Genomic DNA, 25,657 nt, shown 5'->3' with positions numbered 1-25,657 from the left:
ATCTGGTCAGATTTATTTTGAGTAGTCTAAGTGGTAGAAAAGTTTGGATTGGACCTTCAAAGATCTTCTAGTCCAATGCCCCTGCTATAGGGAGGAACACCTTCCACTAGACCAGGTTGCTCAAAGCCCGGTCCATCCTGGCCTTGAACACTTCCAGGGAGGGGCATCCACAACTTCTCTGGGCAACCTGTTGCAGTGCCTCACCACCCTCACAATAAAGAACTTCTTGCTTATGTCCAATCTAAATCAATGGCCTTGCTAAAGTTAGTTAAACGTAATCAGAAGGTCATGAGGAGAATATGACACAAATTTTGTAGGTAACACCCATCGAATGTATTAACTCTTCAAACAAACACTTCTTATACTGTTTTGTTTAATTATGGGGCTCCTACGAGCTGTTCCATGCCACCTGAATACTTTTTTCGTAAGTGAAATAGCATGCTTTTGGAGTGTATCCACTTGTGTGCTAATAAACTAGCTATTAATATATATTTTAACAGGAATGTTGCATATTCAAAATCATTAGCATTCACAGAAAACATTCTTGAGATTCCCCCCCCGTGACTTCAAAGTAATTTCAGGAAGTTTTAAAACTGCAGAATGATGTGGATGTGACAGAGTACCTTTTGATTATGTTTTGAGAATAAGATTTTTTTTCACTGCAGCTATTGGTTGTTGGGTAGAATTAGTGAATTCTGTTCTTGAGGTGAAAAAACAGATTTCTGAGAAAGTCTTTTAGTTATACCTATTTTTTTTTTCTACTGTTCATTATGAGATTTTGGTGTAGGTTGCAATAAAGCTTAGAAGAGTGGTATGAAAAACTAGTTTCTCAGTGTTCAGAGCTACATCTTACTGTGAAAATTGGGCACAATTGATAGAGGTATAGTTTCTTGTACCCTGCTATCACAATTTTTTTTATCCAGGCAATTGATCTTTGTTGAGTGCCACACTTTGTCAGGATTGTTCTTCTCTCACGTGAAGTTGGAGTTTTTAGTTTGCAAGTTACTAATAATTTAATGGGCCTGAACACGTGCCTAGCAATTGTACCGCAGACTTGTCTATACTTTGAAAATGAGGTCTTCAACTATTTTCTCAGTTGAGATGGAAAGAAAGCTGTGTCGCTTTCTCTAGGAGTGTGAGTAAGTAGTACTTGTATGGTAGTTATGTGTTTTGGGGCTTATGAACACATGTACCAAGGTGAATTCTGATGGGTAGATCTTGAAAATCACAAATGATACCTCTAGATATTCTTTATTAATAAACTGAAGCAAACTGTTACCCTTCATTGTACTTTTCTTCCCATATTACTCCACTTGATTTTGAAGATACTTTGGAATAACTGCGTGTTTGAATATAAAGCAGTATGATAAGCCTGGGCACCAACTGTTATGCTTTTCTGTAAAAAGAAAAAAAGTTTTTAGAAATAATAGGTTTATTCTTGCTGCATGTTCTGTTAAAATTACAGTTTGAAGCAGAAATGCATTTTTTTCTTCTCCATATTTCTAGCGCAGATTATTAGCTAATGGAATGAACAAAATCAGTTTATAGTTAATGTATTACACCAAGTACTTCTGTGTTCAGTCCAACAGAAATAGATTGTGGCAAACATGTGGCTGCAAGCCAGAGATGGTAAAGATGGAGTCCAGGCTAGTTTCTTGTTTTGGACTTTAGTATGGATGTCCACCTGCTCTGTAGTTCAAAAGCAAACCATGGCTCATTAATCTTGACTGTTAGATACAGCTTATTCTTCATGTTATGTTGCTTTAATTAATGGAAAGAACTCATAAATGATTTACTATTCAACTTGAAGTAAATCTCAGAGTTTTTTTGAGGTCTATGTTATACATATGTTATCTGTATTGATTTCTTTTTATCAGTAACGCTAAATTAATGAGTTTCTTCTGAAGGTGAGCTGAGTTATAGTTCAATTTAATATTCCTCCTGTATACCCCTAAATACTGCTGATATATCTAATACAATAAAAATACGTTCAAGTAGAAGATTCCAGGTTTATGAAACAGTTAGAAGACTTGTTATGTTAAAGGCTCCTATTAGACAGCAAACCTTGGATACTGACCTACTTAAAAAATCATATTGCATGCATTTATCTCCCTTAGAATTATTTTGAAGAGAAATGGAGTCTGTGATCCTCTTAGGAGAATAGAGAATGTAGGAGAACAATCTACGCAAAGATAACATTTTGTATTGACATCCTTCTGAAAACCCTGACAGCGGATATTCTACAAAATGTATTGGGTTTTTTTCGTCTCCAATATTCAAGCTTAGAGGACTAGCAGCACAATTCTCTTTCTGATATCGAATTGCAGTTGGTGGTAGTTGTTCACATGACATAGTAGTAACACTGTTTGGTAACCGTGAGTGTTAACAAATGATTCTTTTATTATGTTGCCAAATAAACTAAAGCATGTCTCTGTTACAGGTTTTAATGTTTTTATGATATGGAAAAGAGCAATCTTTGAAGCTTGTCAAGTAAAAGTATATATGGTCGAAGATGATGTTCATTCTCCAGAGTTTATAGACTTAAAAAGCTGCATATTGGATGTCATGAGTTTGTCCTCTCCAGTCAGCTATGCTGTCATGGAAGCTAAATGGTGAGCTCCACTTCTGTATTTTTAAGTCTAGTAATATAGTTCATGTTTTTGTGGTTTATTTTCTAGATCCCTGAGATTATGTAATTCAGACTGAAGAAGAACCAGATACAGTGTGATACATGCAAGCTGTGCCATGTCAATATACTCATTAGATGAAAAGATTTACTTGAAAGTGTGCATACTGGCCATCCAACGTGCAAGAATTCTCACACAACTGTAGAAGATGTGACTTAGAGATAGAGAGAGTTCCTGTCTGCTGTTAGGAACGCTGACCTGGAGTTACAGAATGGTGTTCTGCTTTAGCTGAGGTGGTAGAGGTCGGCTTTAAGTCTTGCACATGGCCCTTATTTTTTATAACCTGATACATGTTTGATCTTTGGCAGAATTAAAGTAAGTTTTAATTCATTCTGTTTATCTTAGCTGTGAGAGCTATTTGTCACTATTTAAAGTCTGATTATACAAAATTGCCAATTATATAGGAACAGCAAAATTCCACGAATATGAACTTTGGTTAGGAAATCAGACTGCAGAATACTTCAGCTGGAGAATTTTAGCAAAATTCCACTGCTAGGTAATAAATTAAAGAAAATTTCTCTCTGTTACAAAATTACTCTACATTTTCTGCCAGATGTGGAAGAAAAGCTGGTGGAAAACTGTTTTTCTGCAATGTTCTATGTTCACTGTAACTAGCTGACTTGTGAAGTGAATGTGAATTTGAAGTTTTTGAGTTACAAAAAGTAATTCTGCACTGTAGAACTCAAAAGCTATTTCACCTGCTTATATGCTTTCTTGAAGAATGTTAAAGTACTACTAAAAATGGTGTCTTAGAGAAAAGCTGTAGTTGGTAAAATACGTATTTTAGTTCAAAACCAATGATCGATGAACTATTAATACATGAAAATGGAGTACAAAGCATTCTTGGAATTCCTGTTAGACTGCAAATCATACATGCTGTGAAACTTTCCAGGGATCTTGCGTGGTTTTGTCTTTGTTTTAAGCTTCCGAGAGCTTTATGCTTGTAGTGCTTCTACTTGTAATATGAATATAGAAGGAAGAATCTCCTACAATGGGTAGTGTGAAGCTTTCATGAAGTACTGCACATGCTGGTGACTCTGTGATGATTAAAGAAAATATCACAGAAATAAGAATTCTTAAGGCCAATCTCTATTTTATTTGAAAATGTTTAAGTAGACAAATAAAATAATGAAGTGGTTAGCATAGTAATATGCCCTCGGGGTTTTTTTGTTTGTTTTGTTTGTTTTTAAAGTAGCTGATTCAATTTGATTCTATACTAAGAACAAACACAGGGGTTTCTGCTTTATATTTTCAGTTTTTCAGTAATGGCATTGTGAGTTTAGAAGCTGTGCAGAAAATGCTATTTTTAAAAGGGTGTTTAATGCTTTTTTCCCCAGTAGTTACTGTTGTGGTGTTGTGTCTTAATGCTCTCATGGACATTTTTTGTTTCTAGAATATCCCTAATTTGCTATTACTTGTGATGTTTTGTAACTTGTTTGTGGTTTGTTCCCCCTGCCCCCCCACGTCCAGTTAAGCAGAATAGTTAATCACATAGTCAAATTTTCCTATGAGTAAGTTTTATTGTGTAGATATCTCCATTGTGCTCTTTTTTTCCTGGATAATTAATAGAGGAGTTGGAAGGAACAGTTTTCTTGAAAGCTGATTGGCATACAAACCAATGTCATTTACCTTAAAATTTAAAGGCGTTTTTTTTATTTACTTTACAAAAAGCAGTCATTCCCTTGCTTGCCTTCAGTGTGCTCTCCATGCCAGAAGTATTAAATATCACCAGGTTTAAAGAAGCAAAACAACTGCCCCGCAAACTAACAAAATGATTACCCTTTCCATCACCCATGTTTCTTTGCTCTAGTCCTCCCCAGTTTTCAATTTGGGTTCTGTTTTTCTGCCTAACCCATGCTTTGCTAACTTTGGTGCTTTCTGGCCTTTAGCTGTCTTTAGTTGAGATTGATACTTCTTGCATCATCTCTGAATAAGATGACTTGTCTTTCTTTCATCTCTGTTTTCCCCAGCCATGGAAAAGTAAAGGTCTCCCAAACGTATTATATGACGTCCACAAACAAGGTTTTATACAGTTTACAGATGCTCTGGCTGTTCAGGTCCTTCTTTTTTCCTGCTTGATTTACCACCATATCTTCTTATTGCAGTAGCTAAGAGTTGCGTAAAATAATGATACATGATTTTACTTACCTTGTTGCTGATCTTTTGCCCTTTGAGTCATGTTGGGTCCTCTGGGTATGGCTCCCATAGTAAACACTGAAAGCTAATAATGTGCCTGTGGTTTTCTTGCAGTACATGCAGGTTTTAATGATCCTTATCTCCTACATTTATTAAATATATAAAATGTGTTAAGTACATGGCACCCTGTGGAACAACTACTGATGACGTACAGTTATTCTGATCTCATAGATGAAGTCCATCTCGTTTTTAAATGGAAATAGACCTAGTATTTATTAAATTATAAAATATTTATAGGCTGCAGCTAAAAAGCTGAAATTTCATCCTTTGTTATTAGTTATGTCTTTAAAGGCAACACTTAGTCTACATTACTGTTCCCCTTGTTGATGACATTTGTGTCGTTTTTGCTAGTCAGTTTATCTGAGGTAGAGTTCTCACTTGTGGAAAACGTTAATGATGCCTGTGCAGAAACCTAGGGGTAAAGTGGTAATTTTTTTTTTTTTAGAAAAAAATAATTAAATCCCGGTAGACTGTCATTTCTGTAATTAATACTTAAGACTTCATGTAGACAAAGGTAAGCTATTATAGTATTTCCAGTTCGGTATGAAATGATACCAACTTTGTGGTTAATTTAATCATGCTTCTCCTTACAGTATATTTCATATTTAGTGGTCCTGACAACTTGCGCTTTTGTGTGGAGCAACTAATTATTGCAGCCAGTCTTACATATATAAAATAATGTGAAAACTGACAGATATAAGATAATGTGAAAACTGATTTTTAACTCCTGAAATAATTCAAAAGTTCTCCGGTTTGAAGTTATAATAATTGCACGTAAGATTATTAAACTGGTTTATTTTAATTAAATATGTATTTTTATACTCATTTTTGACTCTACATATAAAAGCTTGTTTTGGTTATTTTAATATTGCTTATGGTGCTCAAGGGCTGATCCTGCTAACTGCCAAGTAGATTTTCTTTTAACTGAAATAGTGGTAGAAATGGAGATACTGAGTATTTTAGAGGACTAGACCTTTAATTCGTATTGTGTTTGTGATCAATTGCTTGTGAGTAGTTTAAATGTATATATCTTTGAAGAAAAAATGTGGAAAAGTGATTTTAGTTCCACATATATGCATTTGTTTCATGACAGAGGTGGTTTTGACATGGTAATCCATGTTAAAAAATGAGCCTTACTGCAGGAGACAGACAAAAACTTGCTAGTCATTTTAATTTAAGTGATTGGAATGATGTTTTTTAAGCATCCTGGAAGTTTATTGGATCAATAATAAAGATAATGAAACATAATAAAAAACATGTTATGCTTAAATCAACTTTGGGAAATCCAAAGTGCCTATCTGTTTTAAGTTCCTGCTGCTACATCTGTCATATCTTGCACAGTAAGCAATTCTATATAACCCTTTTTTCAAAGAGCAATAGTATGATGACAACTGTGTGGCATAATTTTACTTAAGTGAATGTTTAGAACTTTGGGCTCACAATCTGATCATTGAAATAAGGGAGCATTAAAACTTAAAAGGAATACTCATGTTTTTTGAAAACATTCATATTTTGCAGCTTACATAATGCCAAATGTGAGTCACAGTTACTACAAAATAGCAATGAATCGGAATTGGACACTGCTGAAGATCTGAGAAGGAAACTCTGTCAAGCTAGAAAAGAAAAATTAGACTTAACCATTAAACACAATCAAGAAGTAAGGACTTTTTTTTGCTTTATTTTACTCTTGGAATAAATGTAATCTTGTTTCATTAAAATAATATTCCTGTGTGGTGTATCAAAAGGACAGTCAGTAGCTGAAAAATAACAAGGAAGGTGGCACTGTAGAGACCTCTCATACCTGTTCATAGGAACTCTTAGCACCTCTGCTGGCATTGTTAATAGTTAAAGTTGCACCAAGCAGAGTGTGAATTTTCTGCAGGGAAAGGAGTCACTGCCATTACCAGTAGTTTGTTAGATAAAATTGGCTGGTGACACAAATAAATAAAAGCCACAGCTTGAATCTAGCCTTATGAAAAGATCTTATTTTGTTCTTTTTTTTTTCCCCCAGGGTATTAGAGTATTATTTTAATTCTGCAGAAATCATTTGCAACTCATAAACCTAGTACAGTATTGTTGTGTGAGTGTACACCAAATCCAGCTGGGATATCCTTTAGAGGTCTTGCAATGTCTCAGCTTGTGCAAATTTGCAGTTTTCAATAACTGTAACAATGTATAATGTACAAATGTGGTGATGTGTTTGTCAATAACTTCATACTTGTTAATGAGATCTTCATTCCTAGGGAAATAATTCACCTGCATTACAAAGGTTTTCCCTGATGGTGTTGTAGCAAACTAGTATGGAAATGAAATAGTAGTAGGAAAATACTTGATTAATCTTTTCTTTAGCTTGAATATCAGCTTTTGCACTAGTATACATAAGAAAAGGCAGACATTGAGTACAGCAGTAGTTGTAGTTGGCTTTGGATTTGTTGCTACTAGGAATGCTTCCCACACTTGCTCATGCCAAGCTGGCAGCTGATATCCTGGTTTAAACTGTGCTGGTGCAGAAGTATTATTACTGCTATAGGTAACAATTCTACTCTTAGCGGTTTGCTAGGGGCAGTTGTTGTGGGTGCTCATTCATCTGTTTTGGGCTAAATCCAGCCAATAAACCAAGTTAGCTGTTCCATATCCATTTATTGTTGGGATGCATACCCAAATTAAGAGATTCCTGCTTCTCCCACAATGACTTGTTCTTGTGTTGCAGTTAATTAGTTATTTTCCTACTGCCCCAGCAACTGTGGGGTGATTCTATAAAATGGCTCCCTTGAATTATCTGGATTTAAAAAAAAAAAACCCAAACAAACCACCTCTTAGATTGAGAATTTGAAAGCTGGGGGTGCACAAGGATCTTCTGCACCATTTTGCTGTTGTGGTTTGTGCAACAAAGTCAGGTTGCATTTTAAGTAGATAAACTACTTGAGCGACTGGGGGTTTTTTTTGCCCCTATCCTTTTACTGTATAGGTAGAGATAATGGAAGTGTTCAAGTTACCTACATGCGATATTGAAGTCAAGGGGCTACTTTGTAGAAGTTCTGAAGAAATACATATTTTACTTTCCATCTTCTTCTATTGAAATAGCTTGAACTTGATTTTCTGGACCCAGTTTTTGGCAGCAATGACTAGACTATGTTTCTTAGTCTGGATAAGATCACTTTTTGAAGTACTTTCCATTCTTAGTTTGTTGTCTGTTGAATGTAATAGCATTCTATTTGACTACTGAACATTATGGGACTGAATTTTATGTTCATATGTATATTTGTGAGTTATTAGATGTCTGATAGCCTAGCATCCCAACGTGACTGTTTTTCTAAGTGTTAAATTTAAAGAAAGTTACCAGAAAATTGCCTGTGGAATATAATGTTTCTGTTGCTGCAGTTTTTCCTTCGAGGTGCAGGAAGATGACAGTATTATGACCTTTATTTTCTTAAGGTAGTGTATTTTTGGAAAAAGGGAGGGGTATGTTTAAGGTACCTGAAATTCATCTAGGAATAGGAACAGTTTGCATGAAAAAAGGTAAAAGTACTTCAAACCTGCATAAATGTGCATTTGCAAGACTATATTTCAAATTCAAGTGGCATAAGAAGGCAGCTGTAAATGCAATTCAAAATATCTTTTCAAAATATTCTGTAGGTGTATTTCTGTAACATGTTGCATTTTTTCGAAGGAGCGATGTTGCTGGTTTTCTGAAACAAATTTATTTTCTAGCTGTCCAACTATGAAAGCCAGATAGTCAAATTACGGTCGGAAATTGAGAAAGGAGAGGCTGTTCGACAAAGTCTGGAGTATGAATTGGCAATTGCCAGAAAAGATGCTCGTCTGAAAATGTATGCTGCAGAAGAGGAGTTAAGTGATGCAAAAAAGAAACTTGTGGAACTGCAAGGTAAGTTTCAAAAAAGCAAACATGGAACAAAGGCTAAGTCAGTTCCAAGTCAGGAAGACAAGTGAGAAGCAATGACTTAATTAAATTTTCTAGGTTTTGCTGTTTTTCTTGGATCTCTCTTATCTTTCCCATCTCTTACTATCTGCTTTTGTAAACTCGTAAGAGTTTACAAAACTCTTGCTGTCCCATGTGTGAATTAAAACTAACCTGCTAAACGTATCAACCCGTTTTCCTCTTGCCCCTTACCTTCTGTTGTTCCTTCTTTCAGTGCTGTCCTTGTACAGAATTGTAATCATGGTGGCTCTCTCCACATCCTGGTTATCACTATGTCCAGCAGTTCTTCCTTTTCCATTTCAGGGAAAAGAAAAGAAAAAGTCCAGTTCTGTTCATTTGTTTACACTATTTCCAACATCTTTTTTCCAGAAGTTCTCATCATACTGCTTCTTTCTTTCATCTTTTCAAGGGTTTCAAGCTTTTCATTGCTCATGTCCAGTTTCGTTTCTTCTTATCATCCTTGTTTCTCTTTTTATAGGTAATGGAACATGTATGTTGTGGCAGTAGTATGTGGAAGGGAAGGTTTTCACCTAGATTTTTTTTTTCCTACTAGTCTTGTATTCAGAAACTCAGATTTCCTTGATCCTCCTCAAAAGAGAGAGATTGCTCATTCTTACAAGCGAAGTGCATTTTTAATTACCTAAGTAATTATAATACCTTTTTAATCTAGTACAGGAGATGCATTTGTGAGTTTGCTGAACCTTTGGTGTTCCATGAAGAGTTTAGAGCACTCCTCGTGGAGATTTTATCCTTCCAAGAATGGAAAGAGACTTGGAAACTTGCAAGTACTTAAAGGACCACGTGTTTTTAAGATAATTAGAAAGTTGAACTTTTCACTCCTTTGGAGAACACACAAAAAAAAAATCTTATGGATTGCAAACTGGAAGAAGGCATTTGTTTTCCCATTGGAAATTCCCCTGCGATTGCAAGCTGAAGACTTGAACTGCTAGTTTCTCACTTAGAGGAAAGCTGTGTTTCTTTCTGTGCGTGCTCACTTTACTGCTAGTTTGCCTGCCAATTTAGAAGCGAGTAGTGTGTGTGTATTTTAAAATACTTGAAATCTCATTTTGCTATTCACTTTATGACTCAGAAAACTCATTCGCTGCTGTATCAGGCACAGCTGGCAGGTGTTGGTGATGGGTGTGGGTCTGCAGGGCAACCTGTGTGGGAGGAAAGAGGTCTGGGTCTGCCCAGAGCTAGTCCTGGCCAGCTCCATAATGGGCAAACCCACCAACACCATGTGCCAAACTGCCCACCAGAGAGTGTATGGTGCCTCTGCCAAAACATGTTTCAGAAAGGGTGGTAAATGCCGAAAGGAAAAGAGAAAGAAGAGAAAAAAAGAAACAGCAGGAGAGACAGGAGCAGAGCAGCAGCCTGAGCAGGGGTTGGGGCCAAAGTAGTGACCGCCCATGCAGGCACCAAGAGGCAGGACTCAAAAGGGACTGTTGCTGATGGAGGAACCACAGCACAGTGACCACAGTCTGCTGCGCTGCCCATCGCCTCCTTGAAGGGACTGGGCTAACGTGCGGTGAGGAGACTGGAGAACAAAAAGGGGGTAGGATAGATTTTACAGAGGCAAGGGATGTTTTCCTAAATCTATGTATGTGTCTGTGTTAGTTTCTTTCAATACCAGAATCAGTAATTAGAAGTCTGTTAACTGTTAACTGACAGTAAATTACGTTGGTTGAAATTCCTCAGACTGGGTTTTTTTTTTCTGTGACAGGTGCCAAAGAAGTCAAATCATCATGTTACTTCTCAATTCTTTTGCAGTTTATAACTTACCGCTTGTTTTCCTGTGGTCACGTGGAGCCTTCCTCACCTCATTTGGTGCTTTGATGTGACCCCGACTTAGCTCCTTGGACAGAAGGCCTCATTGTAAAATAGAGCAAAGTTCCTAGTCAAACTGGTTAAATAAATAGGCATAGGTAATGAAGGTTTCCGCGGCATTTAAGCTTTTGCAGAAGAGTGTATACAATGTTCCCCTATCTCAGGGCATTTGCTGGGCTGAAGATTTAAATCTCTTGAGCAGCAGTAAATTTCCTTAGAAAAGCTGAGCCTTTGCTCGCTAGCCCAACCTGCCTTAGGTTTTCCTATAGTCCTTTTCATGGGGCAAGTTCCTGTCTTTACGGTCACTTAAACTGAGCTCAAAATTAATTGATACAGACTAGTATCTATATCAAATAGACATTTGGAAATAAGCTGGCCGAATGTTGTAGAAATCGGAAATTAAGTCCTCCATGCTATAGAGACCTCACTTGAAAGAGTTATCTTAAGTTTTTATTCTTTTCCAAGAGGAGAAGAGTTTTAATTTCTAAAAATCTCTAAAGCATTCCTATGTCATTGTGTGAAAGATGCTATAGGAACACAACATTTGATTGTTTCTTTGCAGTGAAGGTGGTGCTCTCCGGTGCTGGAAGCGTTAACGTTCCATAGGATATCACAATACACGGAACAACTGACAATTGTTATGCATTTTTTTTCTGAACATGCTTTGCAGTGCTACTTGTCTTCTTTCTTTCTCTTTTTCTGTAAACAATAGTATTGAATGAAAAACTTCAGCAGAAAGTGGCAGAGACTGAGAAAACGTTTCATATTGCTCAGCAAAAGTGGAAAGAACAGCAGCAAAGACTTGCAAGTGAGAAGGATGATATCTGCAGAACTTGCAACAGTGAATATGAATTGCTTCTTAAGGAAAGAACCAAACTAGAAAGCGTTTTGCAGGTATGATGTATGAATAGTTGGAAAGTTGCATGAGATGATGGCTGGAACTTTTTTGGTGCAAAGTGTGTGGTGAGCTGGGGTTTTGCTGGTTTAGGGAAAAAATCCCCCAAATAGCTAAATACTGCAGAATATTTCTGAAGAATATAGCTTTACCAAATTACACTTGCTGTGTCACAGTCTTTCTTGCTTTGAGGGAATGCATTGTGGCTGATTTTCATGGTAAACACCTAAACCAAGTTACCAGTGCACAGTGGTAGTGAGGCCCATTTGCACTGTCGTGCAAAGCTGAGTTAGTAAAAACAGGGACACCCAACACCTAGCTTCTGACTCAATTTCCCTCTTACGTCCCCAAGTCTGACATCTAATAGCCTGTGACCATGAAAATCATTTGTGTAATATGGAGACTACACACTGTCAGGGAATGCAAACAGTGATGATGGGATTTCTAGCTGTGCATTGTACATTGTTCATGCCATGCAACATAAGAAAAATGACTGTTGTTGGAAATTCTGCCATTTCGTTAAAAAAAAAAAACATTTAATACTAAGAGATGGCCTTATAATCTGTTTTAGACTGTGGGTTTTTATTCTTCAGATAATTAATTTCATTATATTTCATGAAAAAAGTAATTTTCAAAGATGAGTTGCCCTGGTATGCATGAATCCCTTAGATGTTAAATGTGTGAAAAATAATAAAAATACAAACTTTTTTTTACACTTTTTTTATACAGTCAAGCTATTCAAAACTGAATTATGTTTCAAAGAAATCTAGTAGTATTATTGTTGTCCCAAAAATCAGGATTCTTTCCCCTGGTGTGCAAAAAAAGCCAAATAACACACAGTCGAGATATTTGTTTATGTCATGTCTGTGCAGAGATGGGTGCTAGGTGGTAACTCCTGTCCTGGTTTTGGCTGGGACAGGGTTAACTCTCTTCTTAATAGCTGGTACAGTGCTGTGTTTTGCATTTAGTGGGAGAATACTGTTGATAACACTGATGTTTTAGTTGTTGCTAAGTAGCGCTTATCTTAAGCCAAGGACTTTTCAGTTTCCCATGCTCTGCCAGCAAGCAGGTGTGCAAGAAGCTGGGAGGGAGCATAGCCGGGGCAGCTGACCTGAACTAGCCAAAGGGGTATTCCATACCATGGAACGTCATGCCCAGTATATAAACAGGGGGGAGTTGGCCGGGAGGCGCGGATCGCAGCTCGGGAACTAACTGGGCATTGGTCAGCAGGTGGTGAGCAATTGCATTGTGCATCACTGTTTGTTCCCCCCCCACCCCACTTTTTTTGTTATATTCCTTTTCATTACTATTATTGTTATTATATTTCATTATTACTATTGTTAGTATTATATTTATATTATATTTATTCAGTGAGACTTTTTTAATATTCCTGTTTTCTTCTTTTATAGCTCCCTTTAAGATGTGGCAGACTTGTCTCAGCTGGTCTGGGCATTGGTCAAGCAGTAGAAAATTAGCCCTGCTTTCTTCCCACCCGGTCAGCTCCAAGCCTGGGACAATGCCAAACAGTCTTCCCAAATGACACAAAACAGTCCTTACCTGGCAGCTTGATAGCCAAGTTCTGACAGCAAACCTACCTGTTGTACTATGTTATGATGCTGGTGGTCAGATTCTATATGGCACCTGAAGGAGCAGCTCTTAAAAAAACAGGGCAGAGAGAATCCCTTAATTTCGTGTGTTCCAAAAGTACTGTGTACTGACTCTTCAGCTGTTTGTTTGAAGGCAAGATCTGGAAAGAGAGGTGCAATAATGAGACCTGAAGTAGAAATTGGGTAGCATGTGGATATGTAGTGTTTCTGTGCATGGGCTGCGAAAGGAGTTGCACTCTGTTGTTGTCTTAATGACCAGGAGCCCTGGTGGTGGAGAAGGATCCCACTGACTGGATTTTCTCTGAATGAAGGACAAAAAGGAAGTTCCGTCCTCTACCCAGTAATTTCGTGGTTATGTTCGACAGTGCTTTGAAGGAACAGTTAGGAGAACCATAAAGGAGTAGTTAAACAAAAAAAAAAAAAAAGAGAAAGCCAAGGAAAGAGGAAGATTTCAGAGAAAAACATCTGAGTTGATTGACAGGTGTTGTGGTTTAACCCCAGCCAGCAGCTAAGCACCACACAGCTGCTCCCTCAGTCCCCCCTGGCTCCCAGTGGGTTGGGGAGGAGAATCGGGAAAGAAGGTAGAACTCGTGGGTTGAGATAAGAACAGTTTAATAACTAAAGTAAAATATAATACTAACACTAATAATAATGACATATAATAATTGTAATGAAAAGGAATATAACAAAAAAAGAACAGGGAAAAAAAGAAAAAAAAAAGAAAAAAACCCCAACGATGCACAGTGCAATTGCTCACCACCTGCTGACCAATGCCCGAGCACCGATCCGCGCCTCCTGGCCAACTCCCCCCTGTTTATATACTGGGCATGATGTTCCATGGTATGGAATACCCCTTTGGCTAGTTCAGGTCAGCTGCCCCGGCTGTGCTCCCTCCCAGCTTCTTGCACACCTGCTTGCTGGCAGAGCATGGGAAACTGAAAAGTCCTTGGCTTAAGATAAGTGCTACTTAGCAACAACAAAAACAGTGTTATCAACATCATTCTCCCACTAAATGCAAAACACAGCACTGTACCAGCTACTAAGAAGAAAATTAACTTTATCCCAGCTGAAACCAGGATAACAGCTGACACTCTAAAGTCCTCCTCAAACCAACAGAAACATGATTCAGTTTTCATTCAAAGTCAATGCTTAATAAAGTAGGGTTAGGTATAGGCTATGAAGAAACCTATTTTTAGATACAGTTTTCTTTTTTAAGTTGCCAGGTAAAGCAGGCTAAGAGTGGAGCTTTGGCTCTGAGTTCTGGCTAACAGTAGGCTGAGTTAGGTTGAGGAGGCTTTGGAGTGGACTTGTCTTCTGTTCTGTACAGTGTTTTGTAGAAGCCACATTCGGTGAGTTTAATACTGTATAAAAAGAGCAATGTTGGAGAGGTACACTCTCTCAAGTGACGTTTGGCCTCAGATCAAAAGGAGCAGTGGATTGCTTGGGACCTTGTGTTCTTTGTCAGTGGATGTATATTCAGAAGTAAAGGTGATCTGCAGAGGCAAGTGTTTGGTTGGTAAATGTATTAAAGCTAGAAAATTGTTCACTCCTAAGGTAAATGTGATTCACTGCTAGGTGTCAACTCCTAACCTGCTTTCAATAGTAAAAACATTCTATTTTCCCACTTTGCTTTTGTAGCTGTTCCCCTCCCCATCACCCTAGTTGTAGGTTTTATGTGTAGTTACAAAATTCCAGCAAATTAAAAATACATACAGAAATGTTAAATATGGACTTGACTGCCTTAGTTGTTGCTTGAAAGCTTAATTGATTTCAGCTTGGCAGATGAATGTCAGAAGGATCTGGGTTTATAAATTATGACTTCAAATGTGTTCCACTCTTTTGCGTTGTGTGTTTACAGGCCTGTTTTAAATACTTCTATAGTTATTCTGAGTTATGAAATTAAAGCTAGATAAAGTGGATTTAATTTTGATCTTAATATGTACATAAAAATGAGATTCTAAGCATGTATGCAAATCCTGGTTGGCAAAGCTGCACTTCATGAACTGTAATTCTGAACATCGCTATGAAAATGCTGAAGTAGGCATAGAAATGAAGTCAGCTTAACCTATTGAAATGTGTCTCTAAGATATGGAGGGAAAGTAATCCTCTCTGCTTTCTAACAGGTTTGTAGTGTGCTCTATTGGATGTGCTTAGCGTGCCATCCGCTTCGTAATAAAAGATGCTGGAGTTCAATAGTAAGTGCAATAGCATCACCTTGTGGTTAGTCAGAATATAATATTCCTTCACAGAAGCACTCAGTTTTTCCTTAGAGTACTTGTGAAATCGTGTCGTTTATACACACTTTAAAAAAAAATCAGCCATGTTTTTCATATGCAGATACATATAGTAAGTGTGTATATGACATGCAGGTATACATGTATGTGTGTATATATATATGTATATTACGTGGTGAAATATGTTTCTCTTTGAACCTTCTAAGTGCAGGTGACTGCTGGGATAGTCTTGCACAGTTTCATACCAAGTCTGAAAAGTTCAGAGACTTCTTTAAGATTCTGAAATCCTACAACTGATGTTGACTTGTATAACAAGCTCGATGTATTCATGTCAGTTTTAGTCTGATTAATGTTAACTACATTTCCAGTATAAAATGTTTTTAAGTCTTGATGTAGTATTTTCCAGGAAACTATGTATTACTTACTTCATGCACGCTTTTCCCAGCTCACTTTTGTTAATATCTGGAAGATATAACTGAAGAGTTAAATATCTCTGTATATTTCCAGGGTGGAGAGAGTGGGAGTAGTTGTATATTTCTATAAAAATGGTTAAAATTTTTTTTAGCATGCTGATGGGAAGAAACCTGTGCATTGACTTGATATTACAGGCAAAGGTAGAGGATTAGCTTAAATTTAGTCCGTGTCCAGGTATACTATTTTTGCAATATTTTGATTTACTGAGGTTCCCATTTTTTTCTTCACGTGTGTTTCACAGGCATGCTCCTTGTTATCTTTTCAAGGATGCCAAAAAATTGTGCCATAGTGCCTGCGCGTGAAAGAAGACAGAAAATAAACTTAATTTTTTCAGTTACTAATTGGTAACACTTAGCACTGTAGAAGAGTCGTGATTCCCTTATTGTCATGTTTGAGTGGCCAAAATTTTCTGCCTTCAATCTGGAGGAACTTCTAAAATTTGTTTTCCAAACTTTGGAAAAGACTCGTATTTCTTTGATCTTCATGTATAAACATGGTTCTGTCAGACTTCAATCTTCTGAAGAATCATTCTATATGAATAATTTATTTTCTCCTCCTCCTCCCTGCTCTGCAGATGCCTTATGATTAGTAATTTCTAGGAACAAGATTTTGTGATGTAAGAGTAATAGCAGAATTTGCAGACCAACTGGTTTATTTTCACAAAATGTCTCTTGCCATGATATTGAATAGGAGTAAATGAACAGGAGGACTTATTGTAATCTTCCTGTGTTTTGCACAGAAAGTCATTTTAACAAATTGGGTCTCCAAAGGTCTTCCAACTAAATCACTGGATTTATGGCTTGTTTCTGATGCTAGTTACGGAAAAGCTTATTCCCGTTCACTAGACCAAAGCTATTCTTTTTGAGACTTCTGGGATCTCCAGCTTAAGTATGTGCTAGACTACTGGGCGTTCATTATTTGGCTACTTTCCTCTGAGCCTGGTGTGCTGTGCGTGTGGATTTTGTAGCAGTGACTTCACAGACCTGCTGAGTCCAGCAGTGTTAGTAATTATCCCAGCCTGTAGCTTGGTTCAGCTTTGGAACACAGAAATTGAAGTGGGGAACAGCTTGGTTATTTTATTCTACTGAGAACTTCATAGTTCATGTGGATAATTTTTTAAAGTAATTCAGTTTCTAGACAGAAGAAAGTCTTTCTCAGAATAGCAGAAATGAAGATTATTTAGTCTGTGCGAGTAACTATTTCTAAAAATGTCTGATTTGATTTCAGGTTCTAACACTTAAAACCAGAATGAAATAGAACTTCTGTCCCTATGTATCATTTTGTCAAACTGTTACCCTCTCCATCATTGCCATTGAGCTGGGAGAGAGAAGAGTTTGAAAGAGCAGCCTTGTACTCTTTAGAGAGTAAGATTTCCTGTGGGGAGTTGGCTCTGATTTTAGTATTACTGCAGAAGGTAATTCATAGTGATTTTTGAACCAATACATTTTACCTGGTGGTGAATGAAGAACATGTCTGCTGTTGGGTAAATGGTTCTGCTGACGTGCAAAAGTGTTAGATTTTAATAACCTGTTCTAATGCAGTCTCCGTTCACAAAGTATTCCTCTTTTGAACTCTTTACGATAAGGTTTTATCTTAGTAAAAGTATTTCTTAATGCTTTACTTTTTCCAGGAGCAGAATAATGCACTGCAAAATATACGCAAGAAAATGAAAGAAGTGGAGGTGGAACACAATGGCTGTACTGAGCTGCTGAGGCACCAGGCCAATGAGCTTGAATACAGTGCTGAACGAGAGGAGCACCTTAAAAAAGAACTTGAAGTAAGGCTTTTAGACTATTGTTATTAGTCTCAACAAGCACTGACACTCGGAGCAATTTCATTTTTGAGGGATGGAACCTCCCAGTTAGGTTGTGAATTCTATATTCTGGATTAACAAAATGTTGAACATCTGTTCCACAGAAAAGCCTGAACAGGCAAATGCCACTTATACCGTGTGCCTGACTTGAGACTGGTGTTTGAACAGCAGATGGGAAAAGGTTTATGTAAGCGTGAAAACAAGGCTAACTTTACTTTAGGAAATCTGTACATTTTCCCTAACCTCTTAATTTTTCTATCTTCCTATCTTTTTGGCTTAAGAACAGATTTTGAGAATTAGTGAATTTGTGATGGAGAACCTACTGAAGCTGAGAAAGTCACCAGGTGTTGTGCTAGGTAGAGAGAATAGCATACTGGAAGATCACAGTGGTGGTGTGGCAGCCTCTTCCTATCTAGGCTTAAATGCTACAGGTAGTTTTAGTTTGCCTGTCTGTTGAGTGACACCTGTTGCTGAGAAGTCTCAAGTCTTTAATATCTTGTAAATGTGCTCCTTTTAGGAGAGAACCAGCAGTGTAGTACGTTTCAACATTTTGTTTGTCCACTGATAGACTTTGCGGTAACTGTGTGCTGGTTTTGGCTGGGATAGAGTGAATTTTCTTCATAGCAGCTAGTATGGGGCTATGTTCTGGATTTGTGCTGGAAACAGTGTTGATAATACAGGGATGTTTTTGTTATTGCTGAGCAGTGCTTACACAGAGTCAAGGCCTTTCCTGCTTCTCACACCACCCCACCAGCGAGTAGGCTGGGGGTGCACAAGAAGTTGGGAGGGGACACAGCCGGGACAGCTGACCCCAACTGACCAAAGGGATATTCCATACCATATGATGTCATGCTCAACGTATAAAGCTGGAGGAAGAAGAAGGCGGGGGGGACGTTTGGAGTGATGGCATTTGTCTTCCCAAGTGACTGTTACGTCTGATGGAGCCCTGCTTTCCTGGAGATTGCTGAACACCTGCCTATGGATGGGAAGTAGTGAATGAATTGCTTGTTTTGGTTTGCTTGTGTGTGCTGCTTTTGCTTTCCCTGTTAAACTGTCTTTATCTCAACCCACGAGTTTTCTCACTTTTACCCTTCCGATTCTCTTCCCCATCTCACCAGGGGCGGAGTGAGGGAGCGGCTGTGTGGTGCTTAGTTGCCGGCTGGGGTTAAACCACTACACTGTTATCTGTATGTACAGTCTGGACCAAGACTTTCTTGGTAGAACATTTGTCACTGCAGAAAAGCATAGTGACCAGATGATTCTTTATCCTGATGCAAGTTTTCTACCAAAGGCATCTTTAAATATTTTCTACAATGAATTTTAAAGAATTGGCACTTGCAGGATATTGGGAGCCCATAAAGGAGGAAGTGACATACAGTTTTCAGCTGTGTTTTTTCTCTGTTATTTTTCCCTTAAAGGCAAAAGAAGTGTTTAAAGCATTGACTGCTAGGTAGGTAGAGCCCTGCATTAAAGATGAAGTACAAAAGAAAATTCCTACAGGGAAGATGAAAGCCTATCAGCTAAAACCACTGACTGATTGACCAACAAGCTAGACTTTTGTGCCCTCAGAGAGATCTACAGGAAATCTGTTGTCAGGTATTGTGAGCTGCACATATTGGCCTAGGCAGAATTACCTTCAGCTGGAAAGTGCTGTGTACTGTGAAGTTGCAACAGCCATTTTAGAAACAAAGATTTTTGCTTCCAAGTACTTGAACGTGGGCTTTTTTTGTGACTTCATGGCTTTTAATATATTGACATAGGAATCATGAGCTGAAAGGAGGAGGAGCAAGGCAGCAAATCTTTCTAAATATTTTGATTGGGTGTACTCACCCATCACTATAAATTTGAAAAGGAAGCACTCAGTTCCTTCAAAATGTATAACTGCTATGCCCTGGAGATGGTTTTATCAGGGAAAGCTATCCATTAACCACAAATAGCTAAGATATTTTCATTGCTGCTTAATTTTTTTAACTTACTGAATCTCTTAATAATGTCGTGAGAAAACAACATATTCAGACTACAGAAAAATCAAGTCTTGTGGTACTTGTTGTAAGTATAGGTATTTAAGCAGTGACTAAGGGAAGTATGTGATGAAACCTCTTGCATTTGAAAGTTTAAGCAAGTTAGCACAAGTCCCTGTGAATTAAAAAAAAGAAGTCTAAGTTAGACTGCAATGCATATGCTTTAGTGAGCTTGCATGTCCCTTCACATGTGTAAGCGTCTGAAAGGGCCTACAATAGTAACTTACCCATTCTGTACTTGAGGTCAAAGAGAGCTTAACTAATGAGCGTGTCTGAAAATACCTTTATTCTTTAAGAAGCAAAAGCACTAGATATTTGAACCTTTCAATATTGATTACTGTAGACAGTATTGATTACTGTAAACTTCATACTGGATATTGGACTCAAACTCCGGAGTTTGTGACAACAGCATCGTCTCCATCTTACAAGGTACCAGTACCCTGCATCGCCGTTTGTGGAGCAAAATTTGTTCTGCCTTTTCTGTGGTCATGAAAGGCTGCAGGCATCCTGAAGTTCAAAATTCAGGTTAATAAAATCTATTTTAAGTTGCTCTCTCACCCATAATCCTCTCCCCCCAAAATTATATACTGAGGAACAGTTTAGTACTAACAGAGTTTGCAATCTAATTGCAACCTTTCTTTGATTTATAAATTTGTAATTCCTCTTCCTCTCTTACTCTCTGGAGCTCAATCAGGCGGAGGTATTATCTGTCCTTCATGCTGAAACAGAGTGGAAGGACCTCAACCAAAGGGACCAGATAAGCTGCTCGTCACCTCTACAGCTCAGTTATTGGAACTTTGGTCTTGGAGGCTGTAAGGGAAGGAAATGGGGGAGTGTTCAAGGACAGACTTGTTGCATGAAGGAGGGGAAATGAGCACAATCTTCCCTTCTAATTGTGATTGAAAGAAAGGACTGTGCCCTTTTAAAGGGCATGCTGCATTCCCAAGTAGAAAGAAGTGCTTCTGTGCAGCCTGGAGATTGTTGGGATTTAAACACATTGTTGTCAGTAAAATTTCCTCCTCTCTGCCTTAACAGCTGCCTCACTAGCATGCTAGCTATTGTGGATCACTTTCTTAGTTGCCAGATTCTTCCCATACATTGTGGAAGAGGCATTAAAGAAGGGCACTAAAGCCTGGGCAGTATTTTTCACTGTGTGCCGATGTGCCAAAGTTTCCTTGTGTTTCTGCCCATCTGGTATTACTCTCACATAATTCTGTGGTGTTGTAGCTGTCAATTTAAAACTCCTCAATGTATGGGAATAAGTATTACCCATGTTAGAAATATGGATACAGTTCTGATAACTGGCCCTGTACTTCCAGCTGTGGTTAAATACAACTCTTATTTTTGCCTATGATGTCAGTATTTGAGATGAATTTCCATTCAAATATAGAAGCCTTGAAGTAGTACACCCCAGACAGAGCGGTCTACGTTTTTTCGTGAAGTAGTCCTGTATTTCTTTATCTCTTTTCATGGAATTTGTAGCTTATAGATTGAAACGTGGTTTTTGTGGGAAGATGGACACAAGAGACATGTCTTATTTCAACTTCCATGCAGAGTACCTTGTGTTAATAGACATTTGGTTAGAAAATGTGTACTTAAGTTCTTGATGATGACAGCGAACTTCTTAAGGTGGTTTGTGTGAAAAGTAGTGTAATTGTAATTAAAATGCAATCTTATAATCTTTTGTTATGCTCTGCTTTTTGATATGCAATGAGGATGAACACAAAGCTGTTCCTTTACTACCCTCTGCTGGACATAAGGGAGAAGTCCATGGGAAAATATTTGTGCTTCGGTAATGAAAGGAAAGGGTAAATTCAGAATCTTTTTCTTTTTGTATGATGGCACTCTTATGAAGAATTATGTCTAATAGAGTATATTATAAGGAAAGGAAGGTGAAAAAGTCTGCCCCCCCCCCTTTCTTTTTGTGTGTTTTGTTTTGTTTTGTTTTTTTTAAATATTAGTCTGGTTTTATCCCTCAATCATTATTCTGAACATGGTCTAAAAGAGGACATTTCTAGTTTCTGGAATTAGAAATGAAGAGAAAGAATAATGGCAAGTTTCTGTGGACTATTAATTTGAAAGATAGCTGTTGGTACAGTGTGTAACCTGCTAGCTTTCCAGTTTGCAGTGATACCAATGTGGTGTACCATTGCATGGACATGGAGTCCTTCTGAAGTGGAACACATACTGTACCAGAAAAATTTAGATTGGGAACCTTATTATCATTCTGCCTCTTTAGCCTAAGATTCAGTAGTCAAAGAAATTCTTGAGGTATTTGTATTGAACTCATCAAGATAGTACTATTTATGATAATCAGTTTCCTGGAACCAGTGTCTTTTATTTTAGCCTGTAGCTCCATTGCTCTGGAAAGATGATTTCTTGGGAAATATAGAGCAATTTATATATAAAAATAGTGTTTCTTGTGATGCGTCTAGCTGCCAAAAAGCTGGGTGGGAAAGCTGTTTGACAAACAGTGGAGGAAAGGGGAACGTGGATTTTACCATGAGAAAGAGAATTATTAGTTCATAAATTTCAAACTCTTTGTCTTGTTCACAGAAATGTAGTGATTTTCTATTGTTTGTTTTATGTGTTTGAGGCTGCCAACTCTTAGTAAGCTGGAGCTCAAGGTCTCTCAAAGTTTTTAAGCCTTTCTCATGAGGCCTGAAAAATGTCCAATAACTTGGTCCATTTTATTTCTGAGGCTGAGTATGTTGCCATATTTCTGAGACTTTGAGTTGCCATTTAAAGACCATTCATTCCCTTAGCTTTCACGTTGCCTTTCCTGCTCCCCCACCTATAACTATATTGACCTTTTCATGTTCTGCTAAATGTGTCATCTTTTATTAGCTTGGTAATGCTGCTATGATGGGGAGATGACTGCAAAGAAGACTTGAGTGATGGTCCATCTCTATATTTGCAGAAGGTTACATGCAATAGTTTAAGGCTGTTGGTGTATTAAATTTCTTACTGTATCTAAGTCAGTGAAACATGAAATTTAGGTCCCAGATAAAAACAAAACCAGACCCCCTAAACCCGCAGACCTACTTTTTGTTTTTCCTTGTTGTTACTAATTTCACCGTGAACTGCAGTGTTAAGTAAGTTATAGTTCTCATAAGAAAGACTTGAAAAAGCTCCAAGCAGTGTGAGAGAGGACACATTCCTCAGCTAGTTAACAGTGCTACTGGTTAAACTTTAAATTACTTTTTGTCTTATATGACCACAGACTTCTTGGTGACTTACCCTTACTTAATCCTCTGCTTTCTAGTGTCTCCACAATGCACAACTGGCATCTAGGAATTCTAGCTACTGTGAATGTCTTGTATATCCTCTAAGCACTGCAGTTTTCATAATGGTATCTCTGTGGTGGCTCCAAAGTTCATGTTTCTCCAGTGACAAGTTCACTGACATAATGGACTTTGTCTCTGAGAGGAGCTTCCTATTTATCATCTCCTATGTCATCATATTATTCAAGTCCAGTTTGAAGGCTGTTCACTCTTACCTCAATATCAGACCAAAGTTGTTTGAATACTGTCTTATGTAGCCCTCACCAGGAGTTAGTAACAAGTCACACGTTAATCTTGTCTATGTGCATGTATAAAGTAAGAGTGTCAGTTCATGTACTGTTAAGGGGTTTACCAGCTACTGAGCATGAGAACCAAAAGGGACATCTTTTTCTTCTCGAGGTACTGTAGAAAGGGAGAGTGGTTCAGATGGGTTCGCCAACTGCAACTCAGTTGCGGACTGGAATGGGCTTGGACTTTATCCAAAGGCAACCAAACTATATCAGTTTAGCAGTCTTAGTTGTTTTTACTTTTTTTTTTTTTTTTTTTTTAATCTAAAGCCAAGCATATGGCTTATGTTGTAGCCCCCATGCCAGTGTAGCTGTTTATCTGGTGGTGTGCAGGTCAAGTATGGCTCCTCTGTCAATGAGACATGTTACTCTAGACTTCATATACAGGAAATGTTTATAGTGAGGGTTTACCGCACTCCATCAAGCTCAAAGAACATTTACTTCGGTGGTTAAGAATTGTTTGTAGTTAAGTAACTTTATAGTTACTAAAAGGTTGTTTATTATCCGGACAGGAGATGGCTCCACCTTACCATGATCAAGAGGCATCAGCATTTCTAGCACTAGGTGGAAGTGGTCAGCACATCTCCCAAAGATGTGTTTAGACCTGACCTCCTGATTTGAGTTATGAGTCATAGGAAAATGCTTTTAAGTAGGAAGAAGTAAGATCTTAATCTGAATATGGAAGCACACAAACATAGTGGGTGGGTGATGATCCAGATATGAGGTACATGTGTGTCCTCTTCACTTAAAGCTTTATCTTGGCTGAGCATTTCACATAGGGATTGGACCTCAGCCATGGGGAAATGTAAGTATCCTGACAACTTGTTAGTAAAATGAAACTGCAAAATCTTGCAGAATTGGTCTAAATAGAAGCAGAGAAGAGAAAAATTATTTCTGTTACTATATCTAAACTTAGTAACCGTTGTAAATGTACTTTCTCTTTTTTCCCTATTGTTTTCTGTGTTGCTTATCTGATAAAGGGTATTTTGATGTAAATGTAAATTTCAAATGATTACATTTTCATGGCTGTGGCATTGCACAAATGTAGGATACCGAATTACTCTGTCAGTATGGCATGCCCCAGTATTCACAAATATTGCAGTACTTAGAGCAAGTGTGAGGGGCTGAAAAAAGTGGAAGCCACAAGGGCCAGTTTGGAAAATGGTATTGCAAACTGTTAGCATGCAGAAAATGTCTCCTAGAAACCACATTAGCATTGACATGCAACAGGACACTGGAAAAAGTGACTGAACCATAAGGGATTAGAGTAAACATATAGCTTGCTTGCCCACAAGTTCGAAGGCTGGCACTGAAGTTTTCTTAGTCGTTTTTATTTGCTGTTTCTCAAAAGTCACAATTCTGTCAGTGCCATCATGGAAACAGATCCCAGATATCTTTATTCTTTAAGTTAAGACTGAAATTGACTCAGCTTGACTATCTAAGGAAACTTTGGAGATTCCATGAGTTTGTGTGTGGTATCTTACTTAAGATGTCTGCCTTCATATATCCTGTTAGGTGCACATGGAAGTAACGAGCGACTGAATCTTGTTGAATAACCAATGTTTTCAATTTTGGATAAGCAAACACTTTGTAACCACTGGAGAACCCACTTTTTGGATTCATCCTTGAGATTGATCTCTGTAACTTGGACCTGACAAGAAGCTTTCCAAGCTAAACCAGAAAGTATTCCCATTTGACTCCCAGTTGAGAGACTGTGGTCTGGATGTCTGTGGCCTGCAATCTTTCTCTATAACTTGTTTTCACACAGCTTCTTCTTTCTGTACAGGCATTGTGTAAAGTTTTCAGACACGTATCGTTCAGTAAGGATACTGATTCTCACCTTTCATCTGATTCAAAGAGGTTTGCTTGGCTAACATAATTCTGGTACCAGTGTCTTTCTGTTTGTCAGACAGGAACACAAAACTCCTCTCCTCAGCCTATTTCTCTTTTTGGAATTGTTAGTATGGTGTTACAGGTTAGACTCATCCCTGACATTTCTTTCTTTCCCTCACAGGGTGCATAATGGATCATTCTCACTGGTAGAGCATGCAGCTTCTCACTGTGAAGGCACGTGCATATAAGTGTCAGTAGAGCCTGTTAGAACTTACTAGCAAAATAGACAAGATTTTCTATCTAGTGTTTTTTTGCAGCTGTGTTCTTCCCAAATAAAACTTCAGACTCGGCTTGGAATCCAGGTGCAACTTCTGTGGCTGATGTGCACTTAGATAAACAGCGATTCCAAGGTTCTTCTCCTTGGAGCAGCCTAAGCAAATCTGAATTTCTTTATATTTAATAACTTTGTATTGCTTAGCAAGGCTTATGTGCTAATGGCTGGTTAGATATCTCTCATGAAGTTTTTGTTTTCGCGCTAATTTCCCACTGATTTGCTGGC

General features: G+C 37.9%; 1 protein-coding gene across 1 annotated transcript in view; it reads left to right on the top strand.

Annotated features, from left to right (window-relative positions):
* The first annotated feature begins 2,444 nt into the window (after positions 1 to 2,444).
* Positions 2,445 to 25,657, top strand: part of CCDC171 (coiled-coil domain containing 171) — a 151,859-nt gene continuing 128,646 nt past the window's right edge. The window contains exons 1-5 of the mRNA XM_050913494.1: positions 2,445 to 2,612; positions 6,402 to 6,540; positions 8,595 to 8,769; positions 11,363 to 11,544; positions 17,491 to 17,637. Coding sequence (XP_050769451.1) covers positions 2,455 to 2,612; positions 6,402 to 6,540; positions 8,595 to 8,769; positions 11,363 to 11,544; positions 17,491 to 17,637 — 801 coding nt within the window. The 5' untranslated portion in view covers positions 2,445 to 2,454. The remainder of the gene's footprint in view (positions 2,613 to 6,401; positions 6,541 to 8,594; positions 8,770 to 11,362; positions 11,545 to 17,490; positions 17,638 to 25,657) is intronic.

The sequence above is a fragment of the Gymnogyps californianus genome, chromosome Z, assembly GCF_018139145.2.
Source record: "Gymnogyps californianus isolate 813 chromosome Z, ASM1813914v2, whole genome shotgun sequence".
NCBI lineage: Eukaryota > Metazoa > Chordata > Aves > Accipitriformes > Cathartidae > Gymnogyps > Gymnogyps californianus.
Note: the sequence above shows the minus strand (reverse complement) of the source record. Positions and strands in the feature narration are given on the sequence as shown.